Below are 19,087 nucleotides of genomic sequence, written 5' to 3' on the forward strand. Positions count from 1 at the left end.
AGAGGCAGTTCTACCACTGCCTTTCACCAATGCAGGATCTCGCAAGCACTGATTAGGTTGATTGGCTGTGCTAAATTAACCTTCCTGTCAGGGGGATTAGCAGGGTAAATATGAGGGGTTACGTGGATAGGGCCTGGGTGGGATTGTGGTCAGTGCAAACCTGATGGGCTGAATGGCCACCTTCTGCACTGTAGGGATTCTATGATTCACTTTGCAGCTAAAGATGTACTTTTGAAGTTTAGTCACTGTTACAGAATAGGAACATAGCTTCCAATTTGTGCAGAATTGGCTCCCGCAAACAGCAATGTAATAATGGCCAGATAATCTGCTTTTTAAATGATGTTGATTGAGGGACAAATATTGGTCAGGTTCACCAGGGAGAGCTCTCCTGCTTCTCTTCGAAATAGTGTCGTAGGATTTTATATCCCCAGAGACAGCATGAGAGGATCTAAGTTCGATGTCTCGACAGAAAGTAGCTACCCAATGGATCTATGCATTGGATCTAACTTTGCATTGATATCAGTCTGATTCCAAAGGTTGATATGTTTAAATTTCAGATAATAACATTGCGCTCAGTACTTCTCAACTCTCAGATGCAGACATTGTCCAGGCAGCGGGTGGTTTAGATTAGATAAAGGAGCAGCACTGCCTTGGAATTGCTCTGGGCAAGATGCTGTAATCCTTGTCCTGAAAGGACACTCCCAGCTACATTAGTGTGATACTTTCATTATCCCCATTGGTCATCTTCACCAGCTCATTAAGCTTGTTAATTAGCACTAAATTAGAGTTAGCATTGCACTGTGGTTTCAGCTTCACGATAAACAGATCCATCCCGTCCAAACTCATTGCACATGGCAGAGGCTGCAGTCACTTCAACCTTCGCTGGATCCCAGCCCAGGTTCCCAAGTGTAAAAGGACAGCGCACACACCCACCATGCTTTACATCTTCCACAGAAATGTATTTACCCAGAACAGTTGTCAGTCAATTACTTTAACGTGCTATTTATTTCAAGAAAAAGAGTTTGTATGTCTTCCATGAAATTTCATAGTATGTACAGAACAAAATAGGCCATTCAGCCCATCAGATTCATGCTGCTGTTTATGTTCCATGTGAAAATCCCTCTACCCTGTGTGTTTAATGCATTGGAGATATGCAGAGATGACACACCGGTTTCTATGTCTAAACAACAGCTTTATTTACAATGCTTTTAAAATGACTACTTTCGTGGATACAGCATCTTAATCTCAGTTTAGTTTGGTTTTTTTGTATTCACACTGAGACCTAACTAGTAGTTCACAGAGAACAGTCAACAGATGCATACTATCAAACACAAAAGATGAACAATTGAATACTACAGACCCTATCACCATATCGTTCCATTCCTTCCTCCAACAAGTGTTTATCTAGCTTCATCTTAAATGCAGTGAGGCTATTTCCCTTAACCACTCTCTCTGGCAGCAACTTCCACATCCCCACCATTCTCTGGGTAAAGAAGATTCCCCAGGGTTTCCTACTGTCTTCCGTTTATTACCCATGTTTGGATCTCCCTATAGATATAAATATCTTCTCCACATCCACCCCATCAAACTCTTTGATAATTTTAATGATTTCTATTAGGTCACTCCTCAACCATCTCTGTTCAAACGAAGAGTTCTGACCTTTTCTGTCTTCCCTCAGGGATAAAATGTCTCTGTTTAGGTATTATTCTTGTTATAGTCATGACCCAGCAAAATCCTACACCCCTTATGGTTGTGGTGGTAACATTGGAGTTGTAATACACTAATTCTTTCTTCCATCAATATGCGGCTCCTGAGCTGCACCGTGGTTAGCACTGCTGCCTCACAGTATCAGGGACTTGGGTTCAATTCCAGCCTTGGCACTGTCTGTGTGGAGTTTGCACATTCTCCCCATGTCTGCATGGGTTTCCTCTGGGTGCTCCTATTTCCCCCCACACCGCAAAGATGTGCGGGTTAGGTGGAATGGCCATGCTAAATTGCCCCTTAGCTTCACAAGATGTGTAGATTAGGGGGATTAGCGGGGAAAATACGGGGAGCTATGAGGATAGGGCCCGGGTGGGATACTGTTTTGGACAGTCGATGCAGGCTCAATGGGCCAAATGTTCTCCTTCTGCACTGTAAGGATTCTATGAAACAATAATTCTATGCTGTTATATTAAGGAGAAAATAAGAAACATCTACACCCTTCATCAGTTAAGAAGGGGGCAGATGACAGAGCAATTCTGAGAATTGTTTTGGAAAACAGGTCCACAATGCACTAATCCTTTTCTAGAATGAGACATCACCAGTGAAGCAGGAACTTACTGTCCCTGGCAAGGGAAAGCATTGCCGAGGTGGAGGTGTCCTCTGAGGTTTTCTTCTTTGAGAACGTATTGATTCATCGGAGTGGCTTATTTCAGAGTAATATAGACGGAGTTTCCCCGTCTCTAGCCTCTGGAATTCACTCCCAGTCTGATAAAGCTTCTGTCAAGCGCTTGGGTATATATCTATGTAAAAGATGCCACATGAATGTAGCTCAGGGAGTGATCTTACTAGAATTTGTCAGTGAGAAAAATGGCATGAATCCCTTTAGCAGCTGTGGTGTAATTTCTGACTGAGTCTGGAGCCTGATTAACCAAAGTTTTTAAGTTCATGAGAATTTCACCCGTGGTGATGTCCCCCTGATTCACCTGCCCCGGCTCAACATAATTGCACCAATCACTGGGGAGCTCCTTATTAACGGCCCCTCGGCTCTTGTTCTACAGCAACTGCAGCCAGGAACCTACACCACGATTCTCAGAGGGAGTCCCCGGTAGAATGGAGCAGGGGCAGAATGCACTCTACCCCCACTCCAGCACAAAGCCTTCCAGCAGGGTCACCATCCTTGCCTGGGATATAGTGGCAGCCCCTGGTCAGTGCCAGCTCACTACAGAACAGGACGGAGCAGCAGTGCCGCAAGAAAACAAACCATCTTCTGTACTCATCCAGGGTAATTCAGCCACATGCACGCTCCCCCACACACCCCCTCCCACCTCCACCTCCATCTCTCACCCAGCCACTTCAGTCGTTGCCAACGCCTGCAAGGAGGCTCTCCTACCCCAATCGCCTCGTTCCACCCTATTCGCTGTTGTGCTCCTCACACTCCAGCTCCCACTCAAAACCCATGCCTGGCACACCTCGTCACCATCTCCAATATCAACACTGCTGCTTACACTCTTCCTATGTATGTCATTGCAGGACAATCTCAACCACAGAACGTGTGAGCAAACACGAGCATTCAGGGTCATGTCTGACCTCAGAACCCTCATGCAATTTGAGGAGCAAGTCCTTGAGCTGGCCGGGGAAGAAAAAGAGCAAACCTGCATTACTGGTGAAGTGGGGAGTCAGATCTTCAAGACACACAGTCCAAGTCTGAGTGGGTAATCAATGTCCCCTCCTTTATCTCCTGTGATACACTAATCTCCCTTCTGTTGCTGTCCAAGCAGCCCGGATGAGCCTTGTGACCCCTTGGACTCAATGGACACGAGTAGATCCAAGGGGCACTTCTACAGCCCCACTGTTGAAGAGGTGTCACAGCTGTCACCGTACCTGTCACCAGCACAGATACTCAATGAGTTCACTACGTAGACAGGATTCTGGGTCACTCACTGGTGAGCATCTCACAGCTGAAGATCCATAGCAGGCAGGCTTAGGGATTTCCCCAGGGAACCAGCACTCAGAGGGATTCCAGAGTCCAAGGCTCTGCCGATGATGTGCCCATGGGTCCGGTTCCCAGATGGAGCCGCAAAGACAGAGTCCCGAGTAACAAGCAGGGGTGACTGCAACCCTCTCCGAACTGCAAGGCCAACTGGAGGAGTCCCATTGTCTTCTGTCTGAGGAGATAACACTGTCACATCAGTGCAGCGAGGCCAACACTGCGAGGGTGGTGTCCCCAGTGGAGATCTTGGTGCAGGATGTGCACTCTGTGGCAGGAGATGTCCGCAGTATGGTTCAGCTCATGAACTCCATGTCTGAGGGCGTACTGCACTGTCAGTGATATTCTTCAGATGAGATATTAAACTGAAACCACATCTGCCTGCTAGCGTGCAGATCCCAGAGTCAGTATTTGAAGAGAAGAAGGATTCAGTTAATATTTATCCCTTAAAGAATATTGTTAAAGCAATCTGTTTATCTGGCAATTATCCTGTTCCTGTTTTTTTCAGCATGTTCTCTGCAAATCGGTTATCCTGTTTCCTGAGATTACAGCAGTGACAAACAAGGACTCAATTTGCAGTAAATTACTTTATTAAGAAAAGGGGGTAAAGCATTCGGGCCCTCGAGCCTGCTGTGATTTTCAGTAAAATTTATGGCTAATATTCTACCTCAGTCTCAGTGTTCTCACTGCAACACGGTGACACAGTGGGTTCGCACTGCTGCCCCACAGCACCAGGGCCCCCGGTTCAATTCCTGGCTTGGGTCACTGTCTGTTGTGAAGTTTGCACATTCTCCCCGTGTCTGTGTGGGTTTCCTCTGGGTGCTCCGGTTTCCTCTCACAGTCTGAAAGATTGTGCTAGTTAGGGTGCATTGGCCGTGCTAAATTCTCCCTCAGTGTACCTGAACAGGCGCCAGAATATGACGACTAGGGGATTTTCACAGTAACTTCATTGCAGTGTTAGTATAAGCCTACTTGTGACACTAAATAAATAAAGAAATAAAATAAATAAACTTGCTCCCGCTCCTTAAACCCTTCCATATCCTTAGTATCCAGAAGACCTCTCCATCTATCTGGAACATGCTCAGAGACTGAGAATGTACAGCTGTCTGGGTTAGAGAGCTCCAAAAATTCACAACCTTCTGAGTGAAGCAAGTTCTCCTCATCTCAATGCAGACAGACCCTTATCCTGAGAATGTGCCTTCCTGTTCGAGATTCCCCACTGGATGGGTGGGCAAGGGCTGCCTCTGAGGAGACCTCCCCTATCAAACCGTGGATTCATTTTAAACAAGGTGGCAATGATATAATTGTCCTGTCCTTTGAGAATTAGATTGGAAATTAATTCATACCTGTTCCTTTACAGGGCAAAAGTAGAAGGAAAGGGAAGGAGTGGAGAGTCCTTAGTGCCTGCGCTGGGATTACATTCTTGTCCCAGAGCTGACAGGGTTATTATTCCTACACTGAGTACTGCAGCAATCCCGTCAGGAACACAAAAGGTGGGCACCTAGCTGGACACTAAGTACTCTGACCCGCTGACATCTGAAGGTATGCACTTTCCAATCCTTTAACTGAGCTCATTCATCAATCCAGATATAATCCAACGACAACCAGCAAGCGGGGTTGGCTGCTGAGTGTCATTTTGCGATCCCTTTTCAGAAATACAATGAAATCAACAATGTCCAAAGCCCTTCTTGAATTGAGCTCCTTCTCACTGTGAGGCAGTGATTTATTTCCGAGTGTGGTCAGACAGGAGAGGACACAGAAATTGGAGCTGCCTCAAAAACTCCAGGTAGAAATCTAGGGATCTATTAAAACCAACAATGTGAGGCCTCTGATCCAGTCCTGCTCTGACCCCAGTCCCTGAGTTTACTGTTCTGAACTACTGTTCCACACAAACATTATCCATCCAGCATTTCATTCCATTGTACAATTCATTCCGCATTTCCTCCTGTTTGTTGATGGTGTGAAGATGCCGGTGTTGGACTGGGGTGGGCACAGTAAGAAGTCTCACAACATCAGGTTAAAGTCCAACAGGTTTATTTGAAATCACGAGCTTTCAGAGCACTGCTCCTTCATCGGGTGAGTGTTTATGGTCATCCTTCCTGAGGAGAATTCCTGGTTTCAGAGAAATGCCCATTGGTGATTTCTATTGGAATCAGAGCAGCTTTGCCAGAGGCTGCCAGCTGTGACTCACTCACATTTCCTTGCCTCTGAGCTGGAAGGCTGGGGGTTTGAGCCTCATAAGATAGAGGAGCAGAATCCGGCTCATCGAGTCTGCCCCGCCATTCGATCATATCATCCCCATTTTCCTGCCTTCTCCCCATAACCCTTCATCCCCATTACCAATTAAAAATCTGTCTAACTCCTCCTTAAATTTACTCACTGTCTCAGCATCCACCACACTTTGGGGTAGTGAATCCCACAGATTCACAACCCTTTAAGAGAAGTAGTTTCTCCTCAACTCTGTTTTAAATTTGCTGCCCCTTATCCTGAGACTGTGACCTCTCGTCCTAGAATGTCCCACAAGAGGAAGCATCTGCTCCACGTCTACTTTATACAGACCTTTTATCATTTTGTAAACCTCAGTTTGTTCTCCCCTCATTCTTCTAAATTCCAGACAGTATCGGCCTAAACTGTTCAATCTCTCTTCACACGACAAAGCCCTCATCTCTGGAATCACTCTCATGAACCTCCTCTGAGCTGCCTCCAATGCCACTACATCTTTCCTCAAATAAGGGGACCAAAACTGTGCACAATACTCCAGGTGCTGCCTCACCAATGCCTTGTATAGTTGCAGCAATAGTCTAGTCCAGTAGCTATAAATCTGGTTTCGAATCCCGCCATCGCAGATGGTGGAATTTGAGTTCAATAAAAAATAAATGTTTAGAATTAAGAATCTACTGGTGACTGTGAATCAATTGTCGGAAAAACCCCTCTGGTTCACTAATGTCCTTTAGGGAAGGAAATCTACTGTACTTATCCGGTCTGGCCTACATGTGATTCCAGGGCCACGTGGTTGACTCTCAACCGTCCTCTGAAATAGTCAAGCAAGCCGCCCAGTTCTAGGACAACTAGGGATGGGCAATGAATGCTGGCCCAGCCAGCGATGCCCACGTCCCACAAATGAGTGAAATAAAAATTGTGGCTCCCAGTTCCAGACCCCAAAAAATGGAAATATTTTCTCTACGTCTATCCTATCCAACACATCCATGATTTTAAAGATCTCTATCAGGTTACTCTCTATCGTTCCTTTTCTCATCAGCCCAGCCTGTTTGCCCTGTTTCTTATTAAAATTAGGAAGTAAAATATCTTGATTTCAATGTCACCCTTGATAAAGTGATTCACACCCAGTCTGGCTGGAACCCTCCCTTCCACCAATCACATATCCTGTACTCTGCTGACACCTGCTGGATGCAGAGGGCACTGCCCTGCAATGCAGTGAGTTTTTTTATTCTTTCACGGGAACATGGGTGTCGTTGGTAAGATTGCCCATCCCTAATTGCCCTTGAAAAGTGAATCACCTTCTTGAATCACTGTGGACAGTTTGGTGTAGCTAACCATGGGACTGCAGGGGAGGGAGTTCCAGGACTTTGAGGCAGTGATGGGGCAATTTAAAATCACCAACAGCTCAGCAGCCAGTTTACCTACCGCTGCAACAGGTCCACAGCAGGCGCCATCTCCCTGGTTCCACACTCAACCCTGGAACACCTAGATAACAAAGACATCTATGTCAGACTCCTATTTATTGACTACAGCTCAGCCTTCAACACCATTATTCCCACCAAACTCATCTCCAAACTCTGTGGCCTGGGGCTCAGCTCCTCCGCCTGTGACTGGATCCTGTCCAGAGACCATGACCAGCAAGGATAGGCAACAACACCTCCTCCACCATCATCCTCAACACAGTGGTTAGCACTGCTGCCTCACAGCGCCAGAGACCAGGGCTCAATTCCTGGCTTGGGTCACTGTCTGTGCGGAGTCTGCATGTTCTCCCCATGTCTGTATGGGTTTCCTCTGGATGCTCCGGTTTCCTCCAAAAGTCCGAAAGACGTGCTGGTTAGGGCATTGGCCGTGCTAAATTCTCCCTCGGTGTACCCGAACAGGCACCAGAATGTGACGACTAGGAGGATTTTCACAGTAATTTCATTGCAGTGTTAATGTAAGCCTACTTGTGACACTAATAAATGACATAAACTGGATGCTGAGTCGGGGTTTACCGTCTGCAGTCATTGGGGAACCAATTGAGGTCATTAAAAGGTCAATTAAGGCCATTGATCAGAGGAAGTGGAATTTTGGAATGAGAGTGGCGGGAGAGCAGCACTCCCGGGGAAAGTCACCATTCCCCTCCCCCATACACAAGCTACCTTCCTGATCAGAGCCCGAGGTCACCCTCCCCCTTTACGATGGTCACCCGGCAACCGTGGCCTTTTTTTGTCACAAGTTTTACAGGTGCTGAGGAAAGGGCCTCTTAATCCACTACCCATCGTGGAGGCTGCAGCTTCTTCTGCACAGGAGGCCTCCTATTGGCCCAGCAGCTTCGAGAGCCTGCCCAATATCCTTCATCGGACAGCTGGACAGAGCATTGGTGAGGCCACAGCTGGAGCACTGTGTGTGTACAGCCCTGGGCACCTCACTACAGGAACAATGTGGCAGCACTGGAGAGGGTACAGAGGAGATACACCAAGACGTTACCTGGGATGGAGCATTTAAGCTAGAAGGAGAGTCTGGATAGGCTTGGATTATTTTCTCTGGAACAGCGAAGGCTGAGGGGGAGTGCTGGGAATATGATTGAAGTGTGTAGGATTGTGAGGGGTATGGACAGGGTGAGTAGGAATCAGCTGTTCCCCTCGGTTCAAGAGTCAGTCACGAGGGGGGCAGAGTTTTAGGGCGGGGGGGAGGAGATTCAGAGGGAATTTGAGAAAATATTTTTTCACTCAAAGGGGGTGGGAATCTGGAATGCGCTGCCTGGGACGGTAGTGAAGGCTGGAAACTTTACAACCTTTAAAAAGTATTTGGATGAGCGCCTGAAGCCTGATAACACTCAAGGATATGGTATAAATACAGGAAAGTTGGATGAGCGCGACTTCAGTGGTAGATATTGTCAGTGTAGACTCAATGGGTTAAAGGGCCTTTTCTGCTCTGCATGACTCTGAGACTTTACCCCCCCCCCCCCCCCCACCTAACCCCCACCCCTGGCTATTACTTGGCCAATCCAGTCATATTGCTGCAAGGTCACTGTGTGCCTAACACAGTGCTGGGTCAGGAGCCGCTTCTGGCCTTGATGTCAAAATCCTGACCCAAAGTACGAACGCCTGCCTGTAGTGTCTTAGAGGGCAAAAGGGCCCATCAGCCCATCGTGCTGCGTATACCAGTTTTTTGGAAGAGCTATCCAATTCCCTCTGTCCTCCTCTCTGTAAAGTTTGAGCTTTGGGCAATTCTCTTTTGCAGGTTAATGTTGAACCTTCTTACAGACAGTGCATTCTGAATCATCGCACCTTGCTGCATGAAGAAGGAATGCCACACTGTCAGAGGTGCCATCTTTAGGGCATTTCAGCTGGACCAAAAATATTTCAATGCATTATTGTATTTGAATCAAGGGCAGGAGGCTGCTACCCTGAGTCCTGCTGGAAATTTATTGTTTACTCGGAAGATACGCTGTTGTTCCTCCAGTTTCTCTACCTATATAATCCATTACATTTCCATCCCTCTGCAGCTCTGAAGAAGAGTCATACGGACTCAATACTGTAACTCTGTCTCTCCACAGATGCTGCCAGACCTGCTGGGATTATCCAGCATTTTCAGGTTTTATTTCAAATGGTTTTATTTTGGATGAGAACATAGGTTTGTATGTTTGCGGATGACACCAAGATTGGTGGTGTAGTGGACAGTTAAAAAGGTTATCCAAGATTACAACGGGATCTTGATCAACTGGGACAGTGGGCTGAGGTGAGGCAGATGGAGTTTAATTCAGGTAAATGCAAGGTGATGCATTTTGTTTCAGTGGTTTAGTATCTGATGGAAAGCACTGAGTAAATCTGAGTAAAATCCAGCGTTAGTATAAGGCAAACAGTGAACATTCTGGCCAATCATGGTAAATCCAGCAATGGGGAATTTAAAATTCCTGTGTAAATAGCGGGGATGTGCTTCTGTCGGGATTCCCAATGGGTCCCCCCGTGTTAAAGTTTAAAGTATATTTATTAGTGTCACAAGTAGGCTTACATTAACACTGCAATGAAGTTACCGTGAAAATCCCCTAGTTGCCACATTCCGGTGCCTGGTCAGGTACACTGAGGGAGAATTTAGCACAGCCAATGCACCCTAACCAGCACCAGCACGTCTTTCAGACTGTGGGAGGACACCCAGAGGAAACCCACATAGACACGGGGAGAATGTGCAGACTCCACACAGACAGTGACCCAAGCTGGGGAGGCAATGGCCTAGTGGTATTATTGCTAGACTATTAATCCAGAATTATTATTATTATTATTATTAATCTAGACTATTAATCCAGAATTATTATTATTATTAATCTAGACTATTAATCCAGAATTATTATTATTATTATTATTAATCTAGACTATTAATCCAGAAACTCAGCTAATGTTCTGGGGAGCCAGGTTTAAATCCCACCACGGCAGCTGGTGGAATTTGAATTTATTAAAAAAAATCTGGAATGAAGAATCTACTGATGACCATGAAACCATTGTCGATTGTTGGAAAAACCCATCTGGGTCACTAATGACCTTCAGAGAGGGAAATCTACCGTCATTACCTGGTCTGGCCTACATGTGACTCCAGAGCCACAGCAATGTGTTTGACTCTCAACTGCCTTCGGGTAACTAGGGACGGGCAATAAAAGCAGGCCAGTCAGCGACGCCCATGTCCCACGAATGAATAAATAAAGAACTTAAAAAAAAGCTGGGAATCAAACCCGGGTCCCTGGAACTGTGTGGCAGCAATGCTAACTATTGTGCTACCATGCCATCACATGTATCTTTCAGGTCATGCTGATCCCTGAGTATCTCTGTGAGGTTAACAGCAAAGCAGATAAATTGCGGGTAACATCTGGATATTCACAATAAACCTCTCCCCTAGGTTGCTGCAGCAAATAGCCTTCAATACCAGAAAGTGCTAATTAACCTTGCCATTATGTTATGCACAGTGGTTAGCACTGCTGCCTCACAATGCCAGCAACTTAGGTTCAGTTCCTAGCTTGGGTCACTGTCTGTGCAGAGTCTGTACATTCCCCCCGTGTCTGTCTGGGTTTCCTCCAGGTGCTCCCATTTTCTTTCACAATCCAAAGATAGGCAGGTTAGGTTGATTGGCCATTCTACATTCTCCCTCAGTGCCCAAAGATGTGTAGGTTGGGTGGGGTAAGCGGGTAGTATTTACGGGGTTACAGGGATGAGACTTAGGTGAGATGATCTGTCAGAAAATTGGTGCAGACTCGATGGGCCAAGTGGCCTCCATCTGCACTGTAGCAATTCGACGATTGCAATTGTTATTTTTATTGTCACTCCAATTAGATTTGTCTATTTGGTTATTGACCAAGGGTACTTGTTCTAATAGTTTTAGGTAAACAGAAGAGGTGAAGAGAGAGCAGCTCGAGGGCACCCAGAGAGGGGGCAATTAAAGCAAAATACTGCAGATGCTGGAAATCTGAAACAAAAACAGGGATGCTGGAGAATCCTGCAGCTGGGGCAGGCTGTGTGGAGAGATACAGAGCTAATGTTTGGAGTTATCACAGAATCCCTACAGTGCAGAAGGAGGCCATTCGGCCCATCGAGTCTGCACAGACCATAATCCCACCCAGCCCCTATCCCTACATTTACCCTAGCGAGTCCTCCTGATACTAAGGAGCAATTTAGCCTGGCCAATCCATCCTAACCCGCACGTCTTTGAACTGGAGCCTTGTACAAGTCTGAAAGGGTATCGATACCAGACCTGCTGAGTTTATCCAACATTTTCTGTTGTTATTATCGGCAATAAACGTTGGCTTTGCCAACAATTGTTTTTAAAGTGTGGTCTTAAATGTCAAACTCTTTCTAACAAGCCTCCTGTAATGGGATCCCTCAGCTGAGATTCTGGCAGTGATCTCCCTCCTCTGTTGAGTGCTGTCTATCTCCGCCCTCCCCCTGGTTTCGGTTGGATGTCAATTTTGAGAAGGCGAGACAGGGGAAATCGAAAGTTAATTTTGCAGTTTGTTGCCGAGGAGCGGAATCCTGTGACAGATCTGGGAATGGCTTCCAGAGTGGATTCAAGCGACGGTGAGTGGAGTTTTGGGGATCAAATCCCCCCCCCCCCCCACTATTCTCAATGGGGGAGGGTCACATCTAACCTGGCGTTAATTTCGGGTGTCCATTTCCTTCTGCCCTGGTTCACCACCAGATTGAGATTGCCCCCCAGGGAGGTGGGGCGACTTTACTTGGGGCAGTTACATTCTTGATCCCAAGCTCATATTAAAGTTATATCTGCTGGATCTGGATGACCCTCTGTCTCTGTCCCAGTAATACAGAGTCCCCTGCCCCTGGGTCAGTACCCCCCAGCCCTCCCCCACAGATCCCATTCACACCTTTCCCCTCTCGGATTTTCCCTTTGCAGTTTGTATCAGACGAAACGAAAGTGGAAGAGATATTGGAGCGGAAGGGACATTGGCTGCAAACGCTCTGACAAAGAGGGGCAGAGTCTGCTGGAAAGTTTATCTTTGGGACTAGTTTCTTTCTCTCTCTCTCTCACTGCCTGTATAACATTTATTCAACAACAGAAATGGGCCATTCGGCCCAACGGATCCATGTTGGTATAAAAATAGAAAGTGCTGGGTAAACTCAGCAGGGTCTGTCAGCCTGTGTGGAGAGAGATTTAGGATACCTTGGGTGGAGTAGGAAACTGCAGGGGCTGGGAACATCTGAAATGTGGAGCTTATTCAAGGAGCAGCTACTGCCAGTCCGTGATAAATACGTACCTGTCAGGCAGGGAGGAAGTGGTGGAGCGAGGGAACCGTGGTGTACTAAGGAAGTTGAATCTCTGGTGAAGAGGAAGAGGGAGGCTTATGTGAAGGTGAGACGTGAAGGCTCAGTTAGGGCACTGGAGAGTTAGAAATTAGCCAGGAAGGAGCTAAAGAGAGAGTTAAGAAGAGCTAGAAGAGGACATGAGAAGACTTTGGTGGATAGGATCAAGGAAAATCCTAAAGCTTTCTACAGGTATGTCAGGAATAAAAGATTGGTCAGGGCAAGATTAGGGCCAGTCAGAGACAGCAGTGGGAAGTTGTGCGTGGAACCTGAAGAGATAGGAGAGGCACTGATTGAGTATTTTTCGACAGTATTCACACAGGAAAATGTCAGTGTAGTCGAGAAGAATACTGTGATACCAGGTGGTAGACTAGACGGGATTGAGGTACATATGGAGGAGGTGTTGGCAATTCTTAAGAGTGTGAAAATAGATAAGTCCCCTGGGCTGGATGGGATTTACCCTAGGATTCTCTGGGAGGCTAGGGAGTAGATTGCAGAGCCTTTGGCTTTGATCTTCATGTCGTCATTGGCTTCAGGTATAGTGCCGGAAGACTGGAGGGTAGCAAATGTTGTCCCCTTGTTCAAGAAGAGGAGTAGAGACCATCCTGGGAATTATAGATTGGTGAGCCTTACTTCTGTTGTGGGCAAAGTTTTGGAAAGAATTATAAGGGATAGGATTTATAATCATCTAGAGGGAAATAAATTGATTAGGGATAGTCAACACGGTTTTGTGAAGGGTAGGTCGTGCCTCACAAACCTTATCGAGTTTTTTGAAAAGGTGACCAAAGAGGTGGATAAGGGTAAGGCAGTTGACGTGGTGTATATGGATTTTAGCAAAGCGTTTGATAAGGTTCCCCATGTTAGGCTATTGCAGAAAATGCAGATGCATGGGATTGAGGGTGATTTAGCAGTTTGGATCAGGAATTGGCTAGCTGATAGAAGACAGAGGGTGGTGGTTGATGGGAAATATTCAACCTGGAGTTCAGTTACAAGTGGTGTACCTCAAGGATCTGTTTTGGGGCCACTGCTGTTTGTCATTTTTATAAATGACCTGGATAAGGGTTTAGAAGGATGGATTAGTAAATTTGCTGACGACACCAAAGTTGGAGGAGTTGTGAACAGTGAGGATGGATGTTACAGTTTGCAGAAGGACATAGATAAGCTGCAGAGCTGGGCTGAGAGGTGGCAGATGGAGTTTAATACAGAAAAGTGTGAGGTGATTCACTTTGGTGAGAATAACAGGAGTACAGAATATAGGGCTAATGGAAGGACTCTTAGTAGTGTTGACGAGCAGAGAGATCTCGGGGTACATGTGCATAGCTCCCTGAAAGTTGGCACCCAGGTTGATAAGGTTGTTAAGAAGGCGTACGGTGTGTTATTGGTAGAGGGATTGAATTTTGGAGCCGTGAGGTCATATTACAACTGTACAAAACTCTGGTGTGGCCACACTTGGAGTATTGCGTACAGTTCTGGTTGCCGCATTATAAGAAAGATGTGGAGGCATTGGAAAGGGTGCAGAGGAGGTTTACCAGGATGTTGCCTGGTATGGTGGGAAGATCTTATGAGGAAAGGCTGAGGGACTTGAGGTTATTTTCATTGGAGAGAAGAAGGTTATGAGGTGACCTGATTGAGGCATACAGGATGATCAAAGGATTGGATAGGGTGGACAGTGAGCGCCTTTTACCTCAGATAGTGATGGCTAACACAAGGGGACATAGCTTTAAATTAAGGGGTGGTAATTATAGGACGGATGTCAGAGGTAGGTTCTTTACTCAGAGGGTAGTAAGGGCGTGGAATGCCCTGCCTGCAGCAGTTGTGGACTCGCCAACTTTAAGGGCGTTCAAATGGTCAGTGGATAGGCATATGGATAACATTGGAATAGTTTAGGTTAGAGGGTCATTAGATCGGGTCCACTGGTCGGCACAACATCGAGGGCCGAAGGGCCTGTACTGCACTGGAATGTTCGATGTTTTATGTAATACAGGAATTTTATCACCCCACCTGCAGCGGGGTGGACAATGGGAAGGTCCATTGACCTCGGGCAGGATTTTCCGGTTTCGGGAGGAGCGAGGCTGTAAAACCCCCCAGAGTTAACATTTCTGATGGAAATGATCCTTCCACAGGTTATGGAGTTTATCCAGCATTTTCTGTTTTTATTTCAGATTTTCAGCATCTGTAATATTTTGCTTGTTTTGAGGCTTCATGTTGATGTTTAAAATCCACATTAACGTCCATTCATTCTTCATTTGACCTCATCAGAATCATAACCTAACCAGGCAGAGTCAGCTTAGCTTCAGAAAAGGGAAATGGTGTCTGACTAATTACAATAGAATCATAGAGTCATTACAGTGCAGAAGTAGGCCATTTGAACATAACATAAGAACATAAGAAATAGGAGCAGGAGTAGGCCATCTAGCCCTTCGAGCCTGGCCCACCATTCAATAAGATCATGGCTGATCTGAAGTGGATCAGTTCCACTTTCCCGCTTTCTCCCCATAACCCTTAATTCCCCTGTCTATCAGAAACCTATCTACCCGTGACTTAAATATATTTAGCCAGGTAGCCTCCACCACTTCAACGGGCAGAGAATTCCAGAGAATCACCACCCTTTGAGTGAAGAAGTTCCTCCTCAACTCCGTTCTAAACTGCCCCCCCCTTATCTTGAGGCTGTGCCCCCTAGTCCTGCTGTCCTTTCTAAGTGGGAAGAATCTCTCTACCTCTACCCTATCCATCCCCTTCATTATCTTATACGTCTCTATAAGATCCACCCTCATCCTCCTAAACTCCAATGAGTACAGACCCAGTCTATTTAGTCTCTCTTCATAGTCCAACCCCCTCATCTCTGGTATCGGCCTAGTGAACCTCCTCTGCACTCCCTCCAAGGCCAAAATATCCTTCCGCAAGTGTGGCAACCAAAACTGCACACAGTACTCCAGCTGTGGCCTCACCAGTACCCTGTACAGTTGCAGCAAGACCTCCCTACTTTTATATTCTATCCCCCTCGCTATAAAGGCCAACATTCCATTCGTCTTCTTGATCACCTGCTGCACCTGCAGACTGGGTTTTTGCGACACGTGCACAAGGACCCCCAGGTCCCTCTGCACCGTAGCATGCTGCAGCTTTTCGCCCTTTAAATAGTAATCCCTCCTACTATTATTTCTGCCAAAGTGGATAATCTCGTCTTGTTGCGGCTGTATAGGGCATTGGTGAGGCCGCAGCTGGAGTACTGTGTGCAGTTTTCGGCACCGTACTTACGCAAGGATATTTTGGCCTTGGAGGGGGTGCAGAGGAGGTTTACTAGGCTGATTCCGGAGTTGAGGGGGTTGAGCTATGAGGAGAGGCTGAATAAATTAGGCTTGTACTCGTTAGAGTTTAGAAGAATGAGGGGAGATCTCATTGAGACGTATAAGATGATGAATGGGATGGATAGGATAGAGGTGGAGAGACTCTTCCCACTCAGAAAGGATAGCAGGACTAGGGGGCACAGCCTCAAGATAAAGGGGGGGCGGTTTAGAACGGAGTTGAGGAGGAACTTCTTCACTCAAAGGGTGGTGAATCTCTGGAATTCTCTGCCCGTTGAAGTGGTGGAGGCTGCCTCGCTAAATATTTTTAAGACGCGGGTTGATGGGTTTTTGATAAGAGAGGGGATTAAGGGTTATGGGGAGAGGGCGGGAATGTGGAATTGAGCCACGACAGATCAGCCATGATCTTATTGAATGGCGGGGCAGGCTCGAAGGGCTAGATGGCCTACTCCTGCTCCTATTTCTTATGTTCTTATGTACTCTATCTGCCAGGTCCTCGCCCACTCGCTCAGCCTATCCAGATCCCTCTGCAGACTTTCTATACCCTCCAAGCAATTTGCTTTACCACTCATCTTCGTGTCATCAGCAAATTTCGTCACCCTACACTCAGCCCCCTCCTCCAGATCATCTATACAAATGGTAAATAGCTGAGGCCCCAGCACTGATCCCTGCGGCAGTCCACTAGTCACCAACTGCCAATCAGAATAGAACCCATTGATACCAACTCTCTGCCTCCTATTAGACCGCCAATCCTCTATCCACACTAACACCTTACCCCCAACTCCATGCATCCTAACCTTCTGTAGCAACCTTTTATGAGGCACCTTATCAAACGCCTTTTGAAAATCTAGAAACACCACATCCATCGGTTCCCCTCTGTCTACTGCACTAGTCACATCCTCATAGAAATCCAATAAATTTGTCAGACACGACTTCCCCTTAACGAATCCGTGCTGCATCTGCTCTATCAAACCATTCCTTTCTAGGTGCCTCGCTATTTCTTCTTGGTGACGGATTCAAGCATTTTTCCAACTACAGACGTTAAACTAACCGGCCAATAATTCCCTGCCTTTTGTCTGCTACCTTTTTTAAACAGCGGCGCAACATTAGCCGTTTTCCAATCTTCCGGCACTTCGCCGGAGTCCAGCAAAGTTTGGTAAATAATCACTAAGGCATCCGCTATCACCTCTGCCATTTCCTTCAGAACCCTGGGATACATTCCATCTGGTCCTGGGGACTTGTCCACCTTCAGTCCCATTAGTCTATCAAGCACTACCTCTCTAGTGACAATAATCGCATTCAGGCCCTCAACTCCTACCATCCTTCTATCTTTAATATCCGGCAAACTATTCGCGTCCTCCTCCGTGAAGACCAAGGCAAAAAACTTATTCAAGGCCTCATCCATTTTCTCATCTCCCACCACTAAATCCCCCCTCTCACCCTCTGAGGGTCCAACATTCAGTCTAGCCAGCCTCCTCCTCTTTATATATTTGTAAAAACTCTTACTGTCCTTTTTTATATTTAGTGCTAGTTTAGCTTCATGGTCTATCCTTCCTTTCTTTATCAACTTCTTAGTCATTCTTTGTTGATTTTTAAACCTTTCCCAATCTTCTAATCGCCCACTACTTTTAGCCACTCTGAACGCATCAGCTTTTAATTTAATACACTCCTTTATTTCCTTCGATAACCACAGCTGGTTATCCCTTCTCCTACATTCCTTGTTTTTCTGTTTTGGGTTCCCGGACACGCGTCCTTTGTTTGAATAGAGGGAAATACGGTAGGATGAGAGAAGAATTGGCGAATGTGGACTGGGAGAGCGCGTTGGAGGGAGGGTCTGTTAAGGAGCAGTGGAGGATCTTTAAGGAAATCTTTCTTGGTGCTCAACGGAAATTTATTCCGATGGTCAAAAAGGATAGTAGGAGGAGAGGTAATAAGCCGTGGATAACAAAGGAGGTGAAGGAAAGTGTTAAACTAAAAGCGGAGGAATTTAGAGTAGCTAAGAGTAGTGGGCGAGAAGAGGATTGGGAGAGGTTTAAATGTCAACAAAGATTGACAAAGAAGTTGATAAGGAAGGGTAGGAGAAACTATGAAGCTGGGCTAGCGCTTAATATAAAAAAGGATAGCAAGAGTTTTTATAAATATATAAAAAGGAAGAGGCTGGCTATCCTTAATCAGCAGAGCTACGCCCCCCCCTTTTCCCTCCTGTCTATCCTTCCTAAACACTTGATAGCCCTGTACATTCAGCTCCCAGTCCCTGTCACCCTGCAGCCACGTCTCTGTAATGGCCACCATTTTTTTTTATGTTCTTATGTTCTTTACCATCGGCCCATCGAGTCTTCACTAACCACAATCCCACCCAGGCCCTGTAACCCCTGTAACCCTGCTAATCCCCCCCAACACTGGGATCAATTTAGCATGGCTGAATTGATAAGAATTTTTTGAAGAAGTCTCAACCAGAGTGGGTAGAGGGGAACCAGTAGATGTGGTGTATTTGGACTTCCAGAAGACATTCAACAAGGTACCTTACAAAAGATTATATATTAAGATAAGAGCCCATGTTGTTGGAGGTAGTATATTGCCTTAGATAGAGAACTGGCTCATGGACAGGAACAGCAAATCAGATTAAGGGGTTCTCTTTCAGGTTGGTGACCCGTAACTGGTGGGGTTCCACAGGGATCAGTGCTGGGACTGCAACTGTTTATGATATAGTTTAATGATTTGGAGGAAGGGAGTGAATGTACTGTAGCCAAATTTGCAAGTGACACAAAAATAGGTGGAAAGATAAGTTGCAGGAGGGGTACAATTTACAAAGAGATATTGATGGGTTAAATGGGCAAAAACTTGGCAAATGAAGTATAATGTGAAAATGTGAAGTTTTGGAAGGGAAAATGAAAGAACAGAATATTATTTAAATGGAGAAAAACTGCAGAAAGCTGTAACACAAAGGGATTTGGGGGAACTTGTGCACGAAACACAGATAGCTAGCACACAGGTATAGCAGGTAATGGGGGCGGCTAATGGAATGTTGCCCTTATTTCCAAAGGGTTGGTGTGTAAGAGTGGGGAAGTCTTGCTGCAACTGTACAACGT

The 19,087-nt window shown here is 46.1% G+C and overlaps 1 protein-coding gene across 1 annotated transcript in view; it reads left to right on the top strand.

The window, feature by feature from the left end:
* The first annotated feature begins 12,778 nt into the window (after window positions 1-12,778).
* Window positions 12,779-19,087, top strand: part of LOC145344388 (uncharacterized) — a 68,762-nt gene continuing 62,453 nt past the window's right edge. Inside the window, exon 1 of the mRNA XM_080191516.1 lies at window positions 12,779-12,888. Within this exon, the coding sequence (XP_080047642.1) occupies window positions 12,837-12,888 (52 nt within the window). The 5' untranslated portion in view covers window positions 12,779-12,836. The remainder of the gene's footprint in view (window positions 12,889-19,087) is intronic.

Source organism: Carcharhinus amblyrhynchos, chromosome 6 (genome assembly GCF_965287045.1).
Source record: "Carcharhinus amblyrhynchos chromosome 6, sCarAmb.v2.hapA, whole genome shotgun sequence".
Lineage (NCBI taxonomy): Eukaryota > Metazoa > Chordata > Chondrichthyes > Carcharhiniformes > Carcharhinidae > Carcharhinus > Carcharhinus amblyrhynchos.